The sequence below is a fragment of the Quercus suber genome, unplaced genomic scaffold (genome assembly GCF_002906115.3).
Source record: "Quercus suber isolate HL8 unplaced genomic scaffold, Cork oak 2.0 scaffold_27, whole genome shotgun sequence".
In the NCBI taxonomy this organism is placed as follows: Eukaryota; Viridiplantae; Streptophyta; class Magnoliopsida; order Fagales; family Fagaceae; genus Quercus; species Quercus suber.
Genome location: NW_027069492.1, coordinates 2048775 through 2070537, shown reverse-complemented (window position 1 = coordinate 2070537; position 21763 = coordinate 2048775). Strand labels below are relative to the sequence as shown.

General features: G+C 35.5%; 2 protein-coding genes across 2 annotated transcripts; both read left to right on the top strand.

Annotated features, from left to right (window-relative positions):
• Positions 1-906: 906 nt before the first annotated feature.
• Positions 907-12529, top strand: LOC112036501 (rhodanese-like domain-containing protein 4, chloroplastic). Its single transcript, XM_024069340.2, has 8 exons — positions 907-1846; positions 2725-2827; positions 2933-3019; positions 3717-3791; positions 3921-3995; positions 4359-4439; positions 4844-5080; positions 12024-12529. Exons 1-8 carry the CDS (start codon positions 1203-1205, stop codon positions 12069-12071), a joined length of 1350 nt encoding a protein of 449 aa, XP_023925108.1. The 5' UTR covers positions 907-1202; the 3' UTR covers positions 12072-12529.
• A 3194-nt stretch (positions 12530-15723) lies between these two features.
• LOC112036481 (uncharacterized) lies at positions 15724-16895 on the top strand. Its single transcript, XM_024069323.1, has 2 exons — positions 15724-16064; positions 16538-16895. The coding sequence occupies exons 1-2, from the start codon at positions 15724-15726 to the stop codon at positions 16893-16895; spliced, it is 699 nt and encodes a 232-aa protein (XP_023925091.1).
• Positions 16896-21763: the final 4868 nt, after the last annotated feature.

Genomic DNA, 21763 nt, shown 5'->3' with positions numbered 1-21763 from the left:
AGGTTTCGGGGGTATTTTGGTCATTTTTTGGGTTTTTGGGGGTATTTTGGTCATTTTAGAGATTTTGGAGATATTTTGGTCATTTTAGTGGTTTTTAAGCATGTATGGTGATTTTAGAGATATCAGGGGTATTTTGGTCATTTTAGAGGTTTCATGGGTATTTTGTTCATTTTAAAGATTTTGGGGATAATTTTGGATGTCCAAGGGTATATTGGTAATTTTGAAAGTGTAGGGAGTATTTGTATCATTTTAGGTATTTAAGGGTATTTTGGTAATTTTGGAGGTCAATAGGGTATTCAAGTAGTTTTAGAAGTATTTGGGTCATATTGGGTTAAATGGGTGGGTTACTAATTAAATGGGTTGGGTTGGTAATGGACAATTAATTTATATATAAACGGGTTATAAATGGATAAATGGGTAATTACACACCCAACCCATTTATGACCCAACCCGCCCATTTGCCACCCCTACTCAGGAATAATAGGGGCTCCACTTCCATCAAAATTGTAGTAATACCTAACCTAAGAACTTTGGTATATAATATAATCTGAGATACAGCCTAAAACTGAGAAGAGCTTAACCCACCCGGAAAATTTAATTATTTTATTTATTTTTAAAATTTTAGTTGTCCAAGCTTGTACAAAGCTCTGAACCCAAACAAGTGGAATCACAGTAGTCTGTATATATACATATATATATATATATATATATATATATAAATATTCGATTAACGGGTTAATTAATTGTAATCTCATATGGTAATATCTCGTAATTGTAATCTCATAATTGTAATCTCATATGGTAATAGTACTGCAGCCAGCATGTACTGTATATATATATTTATATTTGTTGCCTTGTGGACAGTTCTTTCTTTCTTTCTTTCTTTCTTTCTTAGCCACACACAACCGAAAGTGATCAAACTATCAGCAGCCTCCATCCGTGATCACCAAACCTCTCATCTTCACTTGCCACGTGCCATACAGCAACTGGTACAAAGCTCATCTCCCATGCCATGTCAGCACCTTCCTCCACTCAAAAAAGAAAAAAAAAAAAAACATCCTGCCAAACCAAATCACTGAAGCTAAGGTTAGGCTTGTCAGCCTAGAAGCAAAGAAACAAACTCTCTGTTTGTATGGTGGTTCAAGCTTTTCCATCACTAATTTGAGAGCCACAGAAAGTCTATGACATAGAAGAATTATGCCATGGAGGCCCTCAATGCAGCAAGCTTGACCCCCTTGTCTGTTCTTTGTGAAAGAAAAATAGAACCCAGAAAACTCTCATCACTACCTACGACTTTTCCACTTAAATTCTCTAATTCTGCTGTTTTGTGTACCAACCCACCAACTTTACAACAATGTTTATCAAGGGGTTTTCAAGGAAGTCTGGTCCTTGCATCTTCATTTCTTAATACTGGGATTGCTAGAGCTTTATCATATGAGGAAGCACTTCAAAAGTCTGTGAATGCCTCATCATCTGGGGATTTTGATGCAAGTGGGGTTCTGGATAGTGTTATAAGTTTTGGGACAGAGAATCCTGTAGTTATAGCCGGTGGTGCCACCATTCTGGCGGTTTCTTTGGTTTTGTCTCAGCTTCTGAAGCAGCCAAAGCCATGGGGTGTTGAGTCTGCCAAAAATGCTTATGCAAAAATAGGTGAAGAAGCCAATGCTCAGTTGCTTGATATAAGAGCACCAGTGGAATTTAGGAAAGTGGGTAGTCCAGATATCCGGGGTTTGAGGAAGAAGCCAGTATCTATTGTTTACAAAGGCGAGGATAAGCCTGGGTTCTTGAAGAAGCTTTCTTCAAAGTTTAAGGAACCAGAAAATACCACATTGTTCATTTTAGACAAGTAAGAATTTAAGACCAATTTTTATAATTTCTCCCTCATTTTGTTTTCTAAATTATACGGCATATCTTTTATTCAGTTCATATGGATAATTAAGAGAAAGATATAAGAAATTCACTAGAATAATGTTCTTTTTCTACATGCAGCACTTAGATTTTCCATTCTGAAATTTAGCTTTCTTAATAGATAATGTTAGGATCCCTAGTGTCAACAGTTCAAATATCATTGATTTTTGCCTTTTTCAATATATAAAATTGGACGATATTAAAGTGGAACCATATCTATGTCCAGAACTGAAATAACCTAATTATGTACATGCTCAGAATTTTTCAATCTATTTACTTCAATTGATTCTGCACTAAAATAAAATGACTTACAACATCTACCTGAAATGTGTATATTTATGGATATTCTATAACACTCCTAAGTGAGGATTCCAAACTGTTCCTTGCACATGTTTCTTATTTGTTTCTCCTGGTGGGGGTGTTTATTGAAGCTGACGGAGTTGATTAAAATAAAATTAGCCAAAAATTGGTGTGAGTGAGAATCTACATGTGTGATATTCATTCCCCAATCATGCAGGTTTCATTATTGAATTAGCGATTAAATAAAAGTAAAACTATTTTTTTCCTCTTCAAGGATTGTTGTTCTTGGGTTGATAACTGCAGCCTGCATCATAATTACTTTTTAACTAATTCTGACAGTTAAATAACCATAACTTTAGTTAATTCAAAATTTCAGATCAATCAATCATCTCTTTCCCTCTTTATTGTTCACATGCTTTCTGATTGTCTCGAAAATCTGTCAATTTCTGACTTTATGTTTGTTAATCTAAGGGCTAATATATGGAAGTAATGTTTTTGAATTTGTGATGAAGCCAGATTTGATGGAAATTCGGAACTGGTTGCAGAGTTGGTCACTGTAAATGGATTCAAAGCTGCATATGCAATAAAAGATGGTGCAGAAGGACCCCGAGGATGGATGGTCTTCCCTTTCTTCTTATTCTGTTTACATTGAATACGTTGTTATTGAAATCCATATCTTAGTGTGTTTGACACAAAAACTTTGACATGACTTGTAATTTTGCAGAATAGTGGCCTTCCTTGGATACCACCAAGGAAAGCGTTGAGTCTTGATTTTAGCAATTTGACAGATGCTATTGGCGGTGCAGTTGGAGTATGTTTCTAAGCTTTTAGTTATATGTTTACTAAATAATCAAAATTACTGTGTAACTGAAAAACTTGTCTTGTGAACTTTTGGATGCCCATTTGACCTTTGATTCTGTAGCCTTTTCTTTCTTTTTGGTTCTTAATCTATCATAATTTCAAAAAAGTGAAGTTTTATTGTAGCTGATGTGTTGATCAATGATGGCATTTTTAGGAGTATGAAGTTTTTTGAAATTAAAAGGTTTGTTCTGTTGAGTTGATGTGTTAAACAACTATCCTAAACATATTATTTTATATCTGGTTCATTCAGAACAGGGAAATCATCTTTCATATTAGTTTTTGAACCATAAATACTAATACTATAAGCTTGCTAAACTTGGGGAATAAAAGATAATTCTTTTATTTTAATGGCTATATGAATTGTTCTAATTCTGACGAGTTTCCTTTCTTCTTAATGATGCTAGAACGCATTTATTTTTCACGTGGAGAATAACTGTCCTTTGGCCTAAAGTACTATTTTTTTAATTTACTGAAGAGTAAATATATTTCAACATCATTATATATATTATTCTGTTACCCTCATAAAGTTATTGCATAAGCTGAAACATTAGGATATTCTACCTTCAGCATATTGTTTTCTTTGAAAAGTTTTTTACATGGTTTCTAAAATGAGCACTATAAGGTTTATGATGGCAATTAATGTGCAGGAGGGTTCAGATTCTCTTTCTCTCATCCTTGGGATTGCTGCAGCCACTGGATTAGGTTTATTGGCCTTTTCAGAGGTTGGGCTGATAATGCTTTTTTAATTGGTTTCTCTTAATTTTATATTCTTCTTATTTGATTTGAATTTCAATGCGACATATTTTTGTGATAAGCATCTGCATTTTATGATTTTTCTCTATTTTTTTTAGGTAGAAACAATACTCCAAGTTGTAGGCTCAGCTGCTCTTGTTCAGTTTGTGAGCAAGAAACTCCTATTTGCTGAGGTGAGTTGCCAAAACCTTTCTGTAATATTTTCTGTTATAATGTTTAATGAAGATACTTGTCACCGTAAATTATATTCTTACTACCTTTGAAGCTACCACGCATTGCCCAGATTTGGATGGCCAACATTATTCTACAGCATGTGTTAGTGTCTTATGGTTGAGACTACATTGGTCTCACTGAGGTGGAATACAGATCTTATGATAATTTCAATTTGTATGGCTCATCCAGCTTGCAAAATTTATTGATTTTTCTGATGATAGAGGCAGGTCATTGTGTGGTGTAGAGTTACAGAAATTTTGTATCAGTAAAATGATATAGTCCTAGTCTAGATTGGAGCTTAGCTGAATTGCTTTGCATGACAGGATCGGAAGGAAACCCTACAAGAAGTTGATGAGCTTTTGAACACAAAGATTGCCCCTAAAGAGCTTGTTAATGAAATAAAGGTGTGTGATATTTGTGTGAAATCTGTGTTTCCATTACTTTTCCTGGAAAGTAAAATGGACAATACGTTTGCAGAGTTGTATATATGTTTATGGTATTGGAGCATACTTGCTAAATCACTATCTGTTGCTCTTTCATCTATTTAATAAGAATTATTCAAAAATGAATCCTTTTAATATTATTCCTAATTGGGTTTTAGTAATGTATGCCTAAGCATACATTAATAAACTGTTTTAGGAAACCTTTTATAGAAAAATGAAAAAGTGACCAACTTTTTTTACAGCTTTTTCAATTGCCCATAAAAAATTTCATAAAATAGATTATTAATGTATACCCTAAGGGCATATGTTAACCGGACCCTTTATAATTATATCCTCTATCTATCCTAAATTACTTGGAATTTCAGGAAATTGGAAAAGCTCTTCTACCAACAACTGTACCTAGAAATGCTCTTCCTGCACCTGCCGAGGCAAGCCTAGAGCCTGCTACAACTAATAATGCTGTACAAAAATCAGAAGGAGCTCCTGAGCCAAAAGTAGAAACAGCTGGACAACCTATTCCTGACATAAATTCAGTGCCAAAACCAGAAGTTAAAGCAGAATCGCTTCCTGGATTTTCAAAATCACTTTCTCCATATCCATACGTAATTCTCACTTTCACTCTCTATAGCTCTATAATATAATGTTTCTGCTCCACTCTTTATGTGCTTAGGATTTGAAGCTCTTAAACTACTCACTAGTGGCTAATTATTCTGCCACTTTTTGAAGTATGAGAACTGTTTACTATCAGGGTAGCTGGGGTTTTGGGCAAGTCTTAATCAAGTTTATATCTGGACTGTGGTAGGATTGGGTTTGTGTTACAGATATGAAAAACGAAAATATACTATATGCTCGTGTCCTGTGCCTGGTATGATGAGTGTAGGCTTAGACGCTTAGGAGGTTTGCTACAATGGGATGTTAATATGTGTGTGTGTGTGTGTGTGTGTGTGAGAGAGAGAGAGAGAGAGAGAGAACTAATTAAATAACTAATCTATATATATATATAGCTAAAAGTTAAAACGTAATATTTATTGTTGCTACGCTCCTATTAAGCCACATTAGCGGCCACATCATCTACCTATTTTCAATAATTTCACTCCAATATTTCCAACCATAACGTCTCTTTTACCTTCTCATCTCTCTACTACTCTCAACCTTAATGTTACTCTTCATCTATCCCTTCCTCTTCCTTTTATTTTGGCTTTGTTTATCCTCATTCTATTAGAATAAATATGTGATTCTTTCTCCCATTCTATACATATTTTCCCACATGAAAAAGGTTTATTACTTTCTCTCTCTCTTTCATGTTTTATTTTTGTGTGAATTTTTATTTTTTATATCTCTACTTTAGATTGATGAATTTGTGTTATTTAGAATTCTACTTTAGGTTGATACAATTTGGTTTTGTGTTTTGAGTTTTTAAGTTATTATCTTTTTTTCTTTTCTATGATTGTTAAATGTTATCCTATTGCATATAAAGATAGTTTACAAGGATATAATGTTATTCTATTATATAGCATGACTTAGAAGACAACAGGGAGTGTAAGAAGATTATGAAATAGACAAATCGTAGAAACTGGTAAATCACGTAAGCCACTAAGAAAGTGTAAAAGATAGTATGGATATCAGGATTAAAACACAGAACAAGATACAATAAAGTGAACGATATTATTAGATTTAGAAACTTTTTTACATCAGACATGTGAGACTCAGAGGTCTTTTAGTCTAGCTATGAAGGCGTTTCTTAACTCTCTCTTCTGCCTTCTCCGGCTTACAAGGACTCTATTTATAAACAATACAGCATGCATAATACATATCAAAGAAGTAGGGGCCTTGCTTATGGATTTACAAATGTCAATAATAAGGGTTGGGGCCTAGCTCTTTGAAGAGGCTTCTAGCAGATAAGGATCTGCCACCATCTTAATTCATATGTCAGGATAAGCTGCTGAAGAGGTGAGACTTGCTTGGAGCTGGTCAACAAGTGTCATGCTACGTAGGGGCCTATGTGCAGGAATGGATTACCCCGGATATGCTTCTGACAAAGGGATAGATAGTGAATAGTAAAAGATAAAGGATTATGTCTGAAAACGTTTCTAGGACCTTTTTTCTTTTTTCTTTTTTCTTTTTTCTTTTTACAATATTTAATCCCATCCATCTCTTCCTTGGAACCATTCTTCATCAACATCATCTGGATCATAGTTATGATAGTGAGGGTCATCATATCCCACAAGAGGATTAGGCATTTCCCAGTGATCTTCATGTGGCCATTATTGTCTGCAAACATCTGGATCAGTTGGTACTATTTCAGGGAGGATTCCTTTATTAAGAGATTCAGCTATTATGAGTGCATGATAACAGGATACCCAATGAACATCCGAATGTGTATGGAGAGTACCATCAGAATTAGTAACCTAATGCATCTCTGAAGGGTGGAGAATTCCATCTGCCCAGATATCATTTTTGGAATTGAACTTGGCTACTAGACATGCTGAAGTGACTTTATGACCAAATTTTGGGTGTTCTATTTTTGGATACATTATCCATTCACCATTGTGAGCGTCATTTTTTAAGATTTCAAACCGGAATTTGTGAAAATATTTATTTCCATAAGGGAAAATATATCTGTAGAATTCTGGTTCAAAATGAAGACATAGGTAATACTCATTGAGTAAATACCATATGTAGAGGTAATGTGCAACATTTCAATTGGTTACTCAAAAGGCAAAAGGGATTTTTCATGGTTGGTCTATGTCAGGAAAAACAGCTAGAAAGTGACACTGGTGTTCTTTAAGGTATTCATGAAGGGTTCTAATGATTCTTTTGGATCTGGCTTGAAGAGTCAAAGTTTTTATGTGGTCTTTTATTTCTGGAGGGAGGGTGTCTATCATGGTAAGGATATCATCAGGTTCTGCCAAGGGAGGGTTTGAGGATGAGGATGGATCAGTAATAGGATATACACACAGGGGTGGAGGAATAATAGTGGTATTAAGGACAGGAGGCTTTCTAGAAAGGTAGTCAGTGATGAAATTATCTTTGCCTTTAATGTGTTTTACTTGAAAAGACCATTGTGAAAACCAATTTGACAATCTGAGTAACTGAGGGTGTGGAAGCATTTTCCTTTTGAACTGGAGCATTTTGGGAAAGGAAGACATATCCATTTCTACTAGAAAATTATGCCCAAGGAGATGGAACTGGAATTTTTCAATCCCATGCTTGACTGCTGGAATCTCTTTGAAAGTGGAGTGGTAATGAAGTTCTGAAGGTTTGAATGCACCACTTTTATATCCACAAATGCTTCTTTTGCCATTAAGTTCTTCAAAAAGGGCTGCTGCCCAGTATTCATCACTAGCATCTGTCTGCAGTATTCGTTTACTGAAAGCATTACCCCTTGAGATCTCACCAAATTATAGAATTCAGTGAGTAACTTTTCATGAGACTCTTCGTCCTTTGAGAAGGTTAGTGCCAACCTTACTACACCAAAATGAAGATGAGTGTACCCTTGTTTTTGCCATGGTCTGGATGTGTTATGGCTAATGGTTGAAGACTTTGATAGGGAGAGATTGGGGAAAAAGGAAAGGTCGATGGTACGGACAAGTCTTTATATAATAATTGGCGAAAGGATTATGTCTGAAGACGTTTCTAGGACCTTTTTTTTTTTAATCTTTTGGAGATTCATCATGCGAAGAGTTTCATCTCCCAATGGTTGTGGAAAAAATATTCCTGGAAGAAAAAGCACTATGCAAGGGTGGTGGAGGAAATATTGGTGGTGGACGGGGGGCTGTTTGGGTCAAAGAACATCATTGGGGGATATTGTCAAGAGTGAACAGATATTTGGAGTCAGTGGTTGGTGAATAAGTCAACCTTGTTTTTCATCTCCCAATGGTTGTGGAAGAGAATTGAGAAAAGTATATTTGGCATTGACATCATCCATGCCATTGAAAGAGTAGTATCTTTTTAACATTCTGTCAAAATGTTTCTCCAAATCTCTTCTTTCTGACAGGTCTAATTCAGAATCCTCAATTACAAGGAGCACAAAGGGTTCTCTTGAATCAGCAAGGGTGAGGGTACACTCATCTTCATTTTGGTGCAGTAAGGTTGGCACTAACCTTCCACGGAAGAAAGGGACTTCCTATAGCTTCTACGTCTTTCTTTTCTGGAGGAGCTGTTATAAATCTTGTCTCCACTTCACCATTTGCTTTTCTGATAAAGAATTACTGTTCACTATCTATCCCTTTGTCAGAAGCATATCCGGGGTAATCCACTCCTACACATAGGCCCCTACGTAGCATGACACTTGTTGACCAACTCCGACTCAAATGGCAATGCTCCAGCCGGTTTTTCATCATTCCTCAAAACCCTCACCCTTGCTGATTTATATAAATATATATATACACAGAGAGAGAGAGAGAGAGAGAGAGAGAGAGAGAGAGAGAGAGAGTTTAGTTTTCCATCACAAGTCTTCTCTCTCCCTTTAGTAGCTTTTGTTTGATTTTTTTTTTGACATAATACTTAGTTATTTGGGAAGTGAGATTTTGAATTTATATCAAAATAAAATCTTGTCTATGTATTTGAATATGTCTATCAACTATTAATCCGCCCAAGATGAATATGTATAGACAATATTTTTGTTTTAATTTTTCATTGATTTATTATTTAGTTATAGCATCAAAATTAAAATAGATGAATATTAAGTTAAAATTACCTAAAATGAATTTGTAAAGACAATATATTTATATATTTAATATTGTCAAAAAATTAAAAGTAAAAAGTGAATAATAAAAAGAATAATGATGCAGCTAATGATGTGGTGAATGAGGAAGCTGAATAGGAATGTAGCAACAATAAATGCAATATGAAAGTCCAGTTAAAGGCAATTAAATCTTAATAAGTGAAAGTGTATCTAGTCAATATTTTTTTTGTTTGTTAGATCATGTTCTCTTAACGTTGTTAAACAAATTATTTTCTTTCATTTCAATAGGTGAAGTGTTCAATTTTAGAAATGAAGTCTACTTTTTTCTACATATTATTTTAAATATTAAATTTATAATATGGTATAGTCTCCTGAGAATTTTTGAGAAATATGCAGTTACAATCTCATGCATCTATATCAGTGAACAAAACTCAATCAATAGTTCGAAACTACTCATACGATACAAAAAATTATAAATATAATAATCTCTTTTAAGAGAATGAAAATTTTGAATAATATATTTGAAACTTAGACAGTTTAGTTGTACATGAAAAAAATTAGGAAAATATAATGCCCAATGACATAATTTAGCAAACTATGGACCACCTAAAAATGAATAATATCAATCAAACAAATCCAAATAATAAAAAATGATATATTTTTTGGGATAGATAAATGAAAAACAATTTTAGAAATTGTTTAATTTTTTGAGAGAACAAATTATTTTCCATAGAATATAGAGAAAAAATTATATATTATACCATAAAATTGAATAAAATAAATAGTAGAAATAATAAATTACATGGTAGAAGTAAAAATGTAATACCAAGTTCTTTTTAAAATAATAAATTTTGGTAAATGATAAAAATAATTTAAATTAAATAATAAAACAATTTCAAATTTCTTAAAATTTGTGGTAATAAAATTTTGATTAAAGTAATATTTTAAAATTTTGAAACTTTTGTATTAGAGTTTTACCTAAAAGTAAACTATGTTAATAATTAGTGAACGAAAAGGTGAAACTTGAAAGTGCGTCGTACGATGTTTAGCACTTACATTGAATCATACGATACAAGTATAATGTAACTCAATTAAAATTTTGGTAGATGGTTAAGTCTTTTAAAATAAATAATTAAAATTTTGTTTTGGCAACAAAATTTTAATCGTACTAGTATTTTAAACTTACTGAAACTTCAATAATGGAGTTTCATCCATTGCAAACTGTCCTAATCCTTTTAATATACTTTTTCTCAACCAAAAAATAAAAATCCTTTTAATATACTTATAATGAGTCTTTAATGATTAAGATAAATGGATAAAAGACTGTCCACATGACATAAGAAGACGACATTCACTTATTGCAACCACATGTAAGATACAAATTTTATCCTATAGTTTATTATATAATATGGATGTATGTATTCATATATGCATATATGTATATTTTATTATGATCTTAATATATGTAAAATATATAAACACAAATACATATATATACCCCACTTGACAACCCTTAAATAGTACCAGAAAGTCATAATTCTATTACAAAAAGAAAAAGAAAAAAAAAACTATTATAAATCATATCAATTGCTTTTATTAGGAATGGGATCAAATCAAATGTTTTAATTTTTCAAAACAGAAAATTACTATTTGAAATGAAGTAAATCTTTCTTTTCCATCTTTAATCTAAGATCAAATTAGTTGTTTATCTTTTGATATTGAGATCGCTAGCTAAACTGTATGTTTGGATGAAGGGAGACTAGAGAAAGATATTGTTTTAGTTTTAGGTATAACTAAGAAAAGGAAAAAAAAAAAAAAAAACCTTCTCTTTTCCTAGCCCTTTATCCATCAAGGAATAAAGGAAGAAAAAGAGATTTGAAGAGAATAGAAAATATGACTCCTATGTTACAAACCCATGGGTAGAACTTCTCCTTGAAAACCGGTTTGCAAGGGAAGGGTGCTCAAGAGCTTATAAACATGATTATGCTTATACTTAATCCATATGGGACACTAGGATCATAATACCACCATATTCTGCAGCCGACATTCACGATGGCTCATTCTAGCAACACTGACCCAATGCCCTTTCTCTTTTGGTGGCTCTACTCACTTATTAGTTATTTTAATCTAGCCTCTAGGTCTACCCTTTGAGATCCGACCATAAAACCGCAACTCATTTGATCCGATACTCAATGAGCTACGCTCGATTACTTGGAGTGGTGGTTGACTCTGATACCAAATGTTACAAATCCATGGGTAAAATTTACCCTTGAAAACTGGCTTGTAAGAGAAGGGTGCTCAAGAGCTTATAAACACGATTATGCTTATACTTAATCCATGTGGGACGCTAGGATCATAACATACCACCACTTATGATCCTAGTGTCCCAAGTGGATTAAGTATAAGCATAATCGTGTTTATAAGCTCTTGAGCACCCTCCCTTGCAAGCCAGTTTTCAAGGGTGAGTTCTACCCTATAGATTTGTAACATCCTACTAGACATAATTGTTTATGTAATGTTGTTTTTAAAAGAGGAGAGGGGGGGGGGGTGTTTGGTCCTGAATTACTGAAATAATAAGTCTAGTGAGATAAAAAGTTTCACAACTATTGAGGTGGCATATATGATTAGTGAGCAATAAACATAATGTTAGGAGTGGGGTCATGTGATAGTGATATTACATACTTACATCACTACAAATTGACTCCTCAGCAAATGCTGTGTCTCTAGCATTGCTCTAACTGAAATTTTCTTCATATTGATTTGTTGCCTGAAGCAGACATTCTTTTTATTGAGTTATTTCTGCCGTATATTTACTGAACTAATTCTTGCTTCTATTTTTTATTCCTCTCTGGTTGCAGTATCCAGATTTGAAGCCTCCTACATCTCCTTCACCATCACAGCCCTAGTCAGTTGCGATTGCATTAAAATGTCTCCATTTGTTTCTGTAACAGGCAGCTGTTTGGCAGTGACTTGCAATGCTATATTGTGAGTTTTGCAATTTATGCCGCTCTTTTAAACTTGAATTCAATTTAGGTGACATCTTGGAATGAATGCAAAATCAGTGTCATGCGTTATATAAAATAGAAGTCTGCTACAACCATCTTTTTGTGGTCATTATGCTACTTTGTGTAATCATTGCGTCTCTTCTAGATGGAATTTATGTATTAGCTCTATTCAGATGGGTATAATAGAGTTTTTGAGTAAGCAATAGAACATTTTATGTATATCCATGTGTGCCTGGATGTGTTTATTAAAGATGTGATCATGTGAGTGCATGAAAACACTGGATTTTGTATTCCAGAATATGTAATCTAGTTGCAACAAAAGAACACAATTGTATATTTATTCTGTTGCATTTTCAAAATGTGATGCTGGTAATTGGAGACCACTTATTCTAATTTTCCTTAAAATGGCATCAGAGGAAGACACTTGCAGTTTTCGAGATTGCTATAATCACATTGGATTGGAGATCAGCACCCTTTAGGCTCTAATGAGAAAGAATAAGATGTAATTGTGCCCCAACTACATGATAAATTGAAAGAGAGAGGGAAAAAAAAAAAAAGAAGTAAACTTTTTGAAGAAAGAAATCAGTCAGGTTTTTGAAGGCAAGGCTTCCAAGGGTCTCCCAAGTTCGGTTGTTGTGATTGCTGTTCATTGTTACATGAAACATGTATTCGTGCTAACCAGAAGGGGTCTTCCTTGTACTGCCTGCCTCTTAATAATAATAATTTGCTTTATTTGACATGTGAGGTGATGTAGCCCGTAGATGTGCTGGAATTTACACATTAATTTACGACATAGCATTTCTAAAAAAAAAAAAAAAAAAAAAAAAAAACCCTTTCTGGGTGCCTTTTTTGTGCTGTTATACGACATAGCATTTCTAAAAAAAAAAAAAAAAAAAAAAAAAACCCTTTCTGGGTGCCTTTTTTGTGCTGTTTGCAGACTCGGACTAAGGCTTTTCAAGTTTGAGGGAGTTGGGTATGGTTCTCTCTGCAGGACGGGCCTTGCGAATCAATGTGTGCACAAACAATACACTCCAAGACAAACAAAGAACAATATAAAGATAGCCCAATAACTGTTAGTTCAAATATCGTTAGCCCACATATTCAAAAAAGCAAATGAATATATAATTAGTCAATCACATATAATCTTTCTATAAAAAATAAAAAATAAAAGTTAATTATATATTGTAGATACCGTATTTTGGTTACTCTTGATTTGCATGTCATACTTCGAAAATCTCAAAAATATAGACTTTCTTCCATAGGGCCGTGGAAACATCTAGGTTAACGTGACATAATCCATTCGAGCATCAAAGCACTTGAAGTGCCATTTCAAGTCAAGTTGACCAAAATGCCTCTGGTCAATCCTAAGTTGACCGAAAGTCAAAATTGGTCAAAATCATTCCAAAAAAACATTTTAATGTTTCTGCATCAAACCCGAGCTACTTGGTGATTTTTGTCAAATTTGACCCAAGGTTGACTCCCAAGAGCCCCAAAAACCCTAATTTTGATCCAACCTCCGGAACGGGTTAGGACCAACGTCATTGCGAAGACTATTAAATTCCTTTTTCAACAACTATTCATTGGTCGAAATCGGAGTTAAAATGGTTAAGATATCTTGAAAATTGTGCAAACCGCATCAGCTCGCTTCCTAAGCCATTACTTTTGATCCGATCATCATAATTTCAATTTCTTTAGTGTTTTGGAAATTAGACATCCAAAGCTTTTTAGGAACACCAAGATCAACACTATCAAAGTTCAAAAAGGACTTCAAATATATATTTGAAATTGAACCAGGGGATTACTAATGTCAACATTGGACCTAGCGGCCACTAAAGGGCCGCTGGCTCCAAGTGGCTGTCGTTAGCCGAAGAGTCACAAAATCAATATAAATTACCCCATACCCCCTCAAGAAAAAAAAAATGGAACATTTTTCTGGGCAGATTCTCTCTCTTTTCCTTTTTAAATTCTCTCCCAAACACATCCAAAAATCTTTGATTTCTCTCTTTTCTCAACAATCAAGAGGTAATGTTCTTACACTCTTTCTCCTTTCCTTTGTCTTAGGACCTTGGACTTGAGGTTTTAAGGGTATAGATGTAGCTTTTTAGCTACAATCTATACTCTTTGCTTTATCTTTCTTCATAACATGTTTATTTGCTTTCCATAGTATATCTTTGCTTTTTCTTGCTTCCTAGCATGTTTTATAACTTTCCTAGCATGTCTCCTTGCTTTTTGTCATGATTTACTGCTTTGATGATATTGGCCTGGCCTTCTTGGGTTAAGATATTCCTAAATATTGTGTTTGTGCTTAGATCCATATGCCTAGGTACTTTTTGCCATATTTATGCTTAGATCTACTTGTTTATGTGCTCCTTGTCACGCTTATGTTTAGATCTATATCTTTGTGCACTCCGTGCCTTGTTCATGTGTATAGATCTACATGTTAGTTGCTATGCCATGTGCAAGAGGGCCCAAGTCAACGATTTCTCTGAGTTAGGAAATGCAGGATCGTGGTAGGATCACAACTAGCCAAAATGGACCTCGACAGCAGGGACAACTCAAGTCACCCCAGCTCGCTTCATGCTCGAACGCAACACAGACCCACCTTTTGACGATGATGAATACCTTGTACTGACCCAAGATAAAGAGGAGGAAGGAGATTATGGAGTGATTAGTTGTTGGAGTGAAGATGATGGCAACTGGTTTTTCGACGAGGTAGGAAGAGATTTCCCCAACGAAGGTGAACTTCTATATGACATAATTGAAGCTATACGCATGTGGGGGCCTCTAAAAGATGAGGAATGGTTCGTTGAGTTGAAGACTTTGTTCGAAGAGGAGGATGAGAAGGAAAGCGATGCGCCCTAAAGAAGAAGGAGGGAATTCGTCATGGGGCACGTCAATAATTGGAATTGGGTTAGGGAAAAGAAATTTTGTAATGCAAGTTTCAATGTAGTTTTCAACATTTTTAATAAGATGAATTCTAATTTCTTATTTTTTATATGTCCCATAATATTGAAATTATGAACTTAAATGATTCTAATGATTTTGAAAATGAAATTAATAAACAATTGGAAAAGGAAAATTGAACCTATGGAACCAACTTTTGAAACTATTAATTTGGGCAATGATGAGAATTCACGCTTAATTAAAATTGGCTCAACCTTAAATGAAAAAGAAAGAAATGATCTTAAAAAACTTCTCACAAAATTTCAAGAAGTTGAGGCGTATGAGAACCGAATGGCTTCTAAAAATCAAAGAAAAGGTCACTAAGCAGTTGAAAGTGGGGTTCATCAAACCCGTACACCAAGTTAAATGGATAGCCAATGTTGTGTCCGTACCAAAGAAGGATGGAAAAGTAAAGATGTGTGTAGATTTCAGGGATTTGAACAAAGCTTGCCCCAAGGATGATTTTTTTCCCCACATAGATGTCCTAGTGGATAATACGGTTGATAGTGCCTTGATATCCCTTTCAGGATATAACCAAATCAAGATGGCTCCTGAAGATATGACTAAGACCACCTTCACCATAGAATGAGGAATATATTACTACACGGTAATGCCAATTGGACTCAAGAATGCGGGAGCAACTTACCAAAGGATGGCTACAACTTTGTTACATGACATAATGCACAACGAGGTTGAGGTATACGTAGATGACATGATCGTGAAATCCAAGGATAGAGAGGGTCACATCATTAACTTGAGAAAGTTCTTTGAGAGGATCAAGGAGTATAGATTGAGGTTAATTCCCCAAAAGTGTACCTTTGGAGTAACAGCGAGGAAATTGCTAGGCTTTTTAGTAAGTGATAGAGGGATAGAAGTTTACCCATCCAAGATCAAAGCCATATTGGAGTCGCCTCCACCCAAGAGTGAGAAGGAAATAAGGGGGATTCCTAGGTTAACTACAATATATTAGCCGATTCGTTGCCAAACTCACTTCCACTTGTGAGATTATCTTCAAGCTCCTAAGAAAGAATGAATGTTATGCATGGAACGATGAATGTCAAAAAGTATTTGAACTTATCAAGGAATACCTCCTCCATCCACCCATCCTACTACCCCTAAGGTAGGGAAAGCCACTACTCCTATGCCTCTCTATCATAGGAGATGCGGTCAGAAGCATACTTGCACAAGAAGACGATGATAAGAATGAGAGAGCAATATACTGTTTAAGCAAAAGATTCCATGATTATAAGACTAGATACACGCCTATAGAAAAGTCATGTTTTGCACTCATGTGGGTTGTGCAAAAGTTGAGACACATTGTCCTACCATTCTAGATATGGTAGCTAGAATGGATCCATTGAAGTATCTATTTGTGAAGCCTGCCTTATGTGGGAGATTCTCAAGATGGTTGATCCTATTAGCAGAATTCGATTTGAAGTATGTGGCGCGGTGTCAAATTTTTATGCCAAGAACCCCATAGAAGTAGATGATGGAAAAGAGAATTTCCTAGATGAGGATATTTTGGATATTGAACTAAGGGCAGGGAAAATGTACTTTGATGGAGCCGTGAACCAATATGGGAATGTAATAGGAGTACTTTTAATCACCGTAGATGGATCTCATGTGCCCTTAGCAATCAAGTTAAACTTTGTGGCAGCTAATAACATGGCAGAGTATGAAGTTTGTATCGCTAGAATGGAAGCTCTCCAAGAATTGGGGGTAAAAGAAGTAGAGGTATTTGGAGATTCAACCTTGGTTATAGCTCAAGCACAAAAATTGTGAAAGGTAAATGAAGAATATTTGAAGCCCTATCAACAATTTTAGAGGACCTAACGAAAACCTTTGATAGGATTGAATACACTATCATCCCTGGGGCTCAGAATCAATTTGCAGATGTCTTGGCTACCTTAGCCTCCATAGTTGAAATACCCGAAGGAGTATGGATACAACCCCTAGAGATCGAGCAGAGTTATGAACTAGTACACAAGGGGAAAACCAAGTCTTCAATCTTGGTTATAGAAGAAGAAGGAGTTCCTTGGTATTATGACATCATGAAATTCTTGGAATTGGGAGTGTATCTTGATGGTGTCGATAAGAGAGAACGTCGTTCAATAAGGATGATGGCTATGCAATATATCCTATGTGGAGGATAGCATTATAGAAGATCCTATGATGGTATACACCTCAGTTGTTTGAAGAAAGAGGAAGCCAGAAAGGTTATGGAAGAAGTTCATCAAGGGATTTGTGGTCCTCACATAAATGATAGATTGCTATCCAAAAAGATCCTAAGGATGGGGTACTATTGGAATATAATGGAGACTATTTGTATAGACTTTGTGAAGAGTTGCCATGACTGCCAAACACATGCAAACTTGAATCACATGCCACCTAGTGAGCTATACAGCATGACCTCTCCTTGGCCTTTCTTGGTCTAAGGCATATATATAATTGGAAGGATAGCCCCTAAGGCTTCAAATGGGCATGAGTACATTCTAGTGGTAATCAACTAATTTACCAAGTGGGTGGAAGTGGCCTCCTACTCCGTATTGAAAGCCAAGCATGTGGCTCGCTTCATTGAGAATAACATCATTTTCCAATACGGGGTACCACAGGAGATCATCTCAGATAATGGCTCCCACTTTGAGGGAGAGGTTTGAAGGATCATGGAGTTGTACAACATTGAGCTTCACAAGTCTTCACCATACTAACCACAAACTAATGTGGCCGTAGAAGCAGCCAATAAGAACGTCAAGAACATCCTAGCCAAGATGGTAGTAATATATAAGGATTGGGTTGAAAAACTTCCATTCGCTTTATGGGGTTACAGAACTTCTATCTGAGCATCGATTAAGGCAACCCCTTACTCTTTGGTCTATGAAAGCGAGGCAGTCCTTCCCATTGAGGTAGAGATACAATCTTTGAGAGTACTAGTAGAAACCAAGGTCCTAGAGGAAGATTGAATGAAAGAAAGATATGGACAATTGGCCTTGATAGATGAAAAAAGAGCTAGGGCACAATACCATGCATAAGGGAACCAAAAAAGGATTGCTAGAATATTCAACAAAAAAAGTGAAACCTAGAAACCTTAAAGAAGGGTACTTGGTCCTAAAAGTTCTTAGAGATGAAACTTTTGATCCAAGAGGGAAGATGAAGCCATGATGGTTTGGGCCTTTTATTATCAAGAAAATCATATCAGGAGGTGCTACAAGAATTACTGATTTGGATGGAGAAGAGATGCTTCACCCAATCAATATGGATAGGCTCTGAAGATATAACATTTAAAAGAAAAAAGAAAAAAGCCTACTAGGTTGAAAACCCGAAAGCGTAGTCTAGGAAAAACTTAAAGCAAAAGAGCCCTGCTAGATTGAAAACCCAAAAGGACGGTCTAGGCAAAAGATAGGGGAAAAGACCATGGGCATGATGAAAATTCCTATAAGGATGTCATGGGCAAAAATTACATGGCTTGGAAAAAAAAGAAAAGAAAAAAAAATAATGACAATAAGCAAGGATAATAAATGGATGATTTTCTTATTGATTAAATTAAAAGATAATAAATTGTTTTCATATGAGATTTGGAACATTCCAATCCTTTATTAAATTCAAAAAGAAAAGACATGAGAATCATAAAGTGCTGAAAAGTAAAATTTGGGGCATATCAAGGTACTCAGTCAGTCCTTTTTCTTTTGTTGGACCTCTTATAAGCTTTTTCTTCTATGGGAACCCACTTCATGTCAGCCTATAGCCAATTCTTATGCCCCGAAGTTTGATGAACGAATTGAGGAAAGCAGATGCCTTTGGTCACCCATTGTCATGGCCAAGATTCATGGATTTTGCCTAAGATCCTTTCAGTAAATGGCAAGGTAGGAAAGGAACTTTCATCACTAGGAGCTCCTTGATGGTTACTAAATTGCCTTGCAATGCAACATGTAGAGTAGTAGGAGCAACAACTAAGCCCAACCAAAGGAACACAATTATCCTTAAAGCTGCGGCTGACCATGCTTGAAATGCGCCACCATTCCACTACCCATTGAATATATGTGACATCAATGCGCTTCATGAACTTAGTGAACTTATCAAAACTCATCTCAGTGTGCTTGGGCCTACAGTCATGATTGTTAGGACATATGTGGTTCACATGTTAAGAACATATGTCATGCTTTTATGTAGTTGGCTAATCCTTTGACAAAATGCACTTTACTTGTATTTGGGTATATCTAAGTTGTGTTTAATACTTGAAGAAACATGTTATTTAAGTCTAGTATTAAAGTCATGAAGATTAGACCAAGAAACAAGTGAAGAAAAGGTGTTCATTAAAGCTGGACAGATAGCTTGACACCTGTAGACAGATAGCTCGACAGCTGCTCGACACCTCCCGACAGCTGGCTATCTATCGAGCTTTTTAAGGTGTTTTCTTATCACAATCTCGACACCTTCTCGACAACTGGTGAATCGATCGAGAAATCTTCTATCTTCTCGATAGCTCCTCGATAGTTTTTTGACAGATAGCTATCTATCGAGGTTTAAAGCTCGACACCTCCCGATCGATCGAGGTTATGGGAAATCAGAATTTTCAGATCTGATTTTTGGGCCAAGCTTATGTATTTTTGTAGGGTTTCTTTTCTCACAACCCTAGACCTATATAAGGCTTATTTTAGAAGCCGTCACATGAGCGAATACAACGAGAACATATGCAAAAGGTGACCGATGCCTTATTCTCTCTTAAAGAAGCTATTGCGTCTTTACGCCTTAGGGTTTTGTAACCAAGTGCTTCTTGATCTTCATTATTGATGAAGTAAAGAACTTTGCAGCCAACATTCTTCTTCCTCAAGTTGGTGAGTGAGTCACGTACTAGGATTCATACAAAGGAGCTTTGTCACGTATTGGGATCCGTGCAACATTAAAGGGTGGGGTTCATATATTGAAGAGTTCAAAGGTTCTAAAGTGGCAGAAGGTTTTGCTGTGAGTTCATCTACGGCGATTGTAGAGTCTAGGGACAAAAGTTTTATACTAGATCTGAAACTTCTCTTTACTATAGTGGATTGCTTTTCAGGAAGGTTTCCCCCCAGGTTTTTTACTGTGAAACTGGTTTGTTTCATTGGTTTTCTTGGATCATCATATCTTGTCTTATTTACTTTTCCGCTGCATTCATTATTGACATGGTATTAATGTTTGTTTGTTTTAACAAGTTTTATTCATAATAAATCTGATTAACAACTTGGATTTAAAATTGTTAATTCTATCAACCGGGGTCTAAATTTCCCAACAAGTGGTATCAAAGCGGGTTCACTCTAATTAGATTAAGTTCTTGAGTGTGATCCTTGACCTCTGTTGTCATGGATAGAGGACAATCTTTATTCATATCTCCTTTATTTGAAGGCACTAATTATGCGTACTGGAAAGTTCGTATGAAAGTATTTTTGGAGGCTCTAGGTGAACAAGTTTGGCAAGCTGTTGAAGTTGGCTAGATTAAGCTAAAGGAAGCACCAGTGGATTGGGATGATGCAACAATCATTGCGGCAAATTTCAACAGTAGGGCCTTGAATGCTTTGTTTTGTGGGGTGACCAATAAGGAATTCAAGAAAATATCATCCACGGAAGTTGCCAAGGAAGCTTTAACCATTCTTGAGACCACCTATGAAGGTACCAAGGCAGTAAAGACTGTGAAGCTTCAAAGACTCACTAGTAGTTTTGAAGAAATAAGGATGGAGGAGGATGAGACCTTTGATGAGTTCTATGCTAAACTCATGGATATTGTGAATTCTGCTTTCAAACTTGGAGAATGTATTGTAAAATCCAAAATTGTTAGAAAAATCCTTAAGTCCTTACCGAAAAAATTCCATGCCAAGATCACTGTCATTGAAGAAGCAAAGGACATTGATCAAATTCCTTTGACTGAGCTTGTAGGGAACCTTCAAACCTATGAGATGGGATTAGGCTAAATGGGAAAAGGTGAAAGATTAAAAACTTGGCTCTCAAGGGTATAGAGGAAGAGATTGAGGACTCTGAAGATGAAGATGAAAGTGAAGATGAGGATGAGGATCTAACCTTCATAACTGATGAGATTATCAAGCTTCTTTAGTTTAGGAAAAAGGATAAGGGCAAACCTCCTAGGAAACCTAAATCCTCTAGGAAAGGCAAGAATGAGAAACCCTTCATCAAATGCCATGAGTGCAAAGGTTTTGGTCATATAAGAATAGAGTGTCCAAACTACCTCATGAAGGAAAATACCAAGGAGTCAAAAGATAAAGGGTTGGTTGCTACTTGGAGTGATACTGAGGATGACTCTTCAGATGAGTTTGTGGATGAATGTCGTCAAGTTATGGCCTTTGCTGCCTCAACTGATTAGGTGATTGTGGAGAGTGCTAGTAACAGTGAAGATTCTTCTGATGATGAAGTACCTAAGAAGATAACCCTTCAAAAAGCCTATGATAAGCTATGCACTAAATTTATAAAATCTGAAAAGACTTCTCGTCTTTGTAGAAAAGAGCTTAATGAGGTAAAATCTGAAAAAGTTAATCTGTTAGTCAAACTGGATGAGACTACAAGGTTAGTTGAGACTCTTGTTGTGGAGAACGCTTCATTAGAAGAGAAGGTCAAGAATCTTGAGGTTGAGCTTAGTGAAGCTAGAACTCAAATAGAGAGGATGTCTA

What these genes read in the sequence shown, in the direction of transcription:
- LOC112036481 (XM_024069323.1), top strand. Translation starts at nt 15,724, where the DNA reads ATGCCAATTGGACTCAAGAATGCGGGAGCAACTTACCAAAGGATGGCT. An exon ending in GAAATAAGGGGGATTCCTAG is followed by an intron (nt 16,065 to 16,537) that starts GTTAACTACAAT and finishes TCCTATTAGCAG; the next exon opens with AATTCGATTTGAAGTATGTG.
- LOC112036501 (XM_024069340.2), top strand. Translation starts at nt 1,203, where the DNA reads ATGGAGGCCCTCAATGCAGCAAGCTTGACCCCCTTGTCTGTTCTTTGT. An exon ending in CTATTGGCGGTGCAGTTGGA is followed by an intron (nt 3,020 to 3,716) that starts GTATGTTTCTAA and finishes ATTAATGTGCAG; the next exon opens with GAGGGTTCAGATTCTCTTTC. An exon ending in AGAAACTCCTATTTGCTGAG is followed by an intron (nt 3,996 to 4,358) that starts GTGAGTTGCCAA and finishes TTTGCATGACAG; the next exon opens with GATCGGAAGGAAACCCTACA.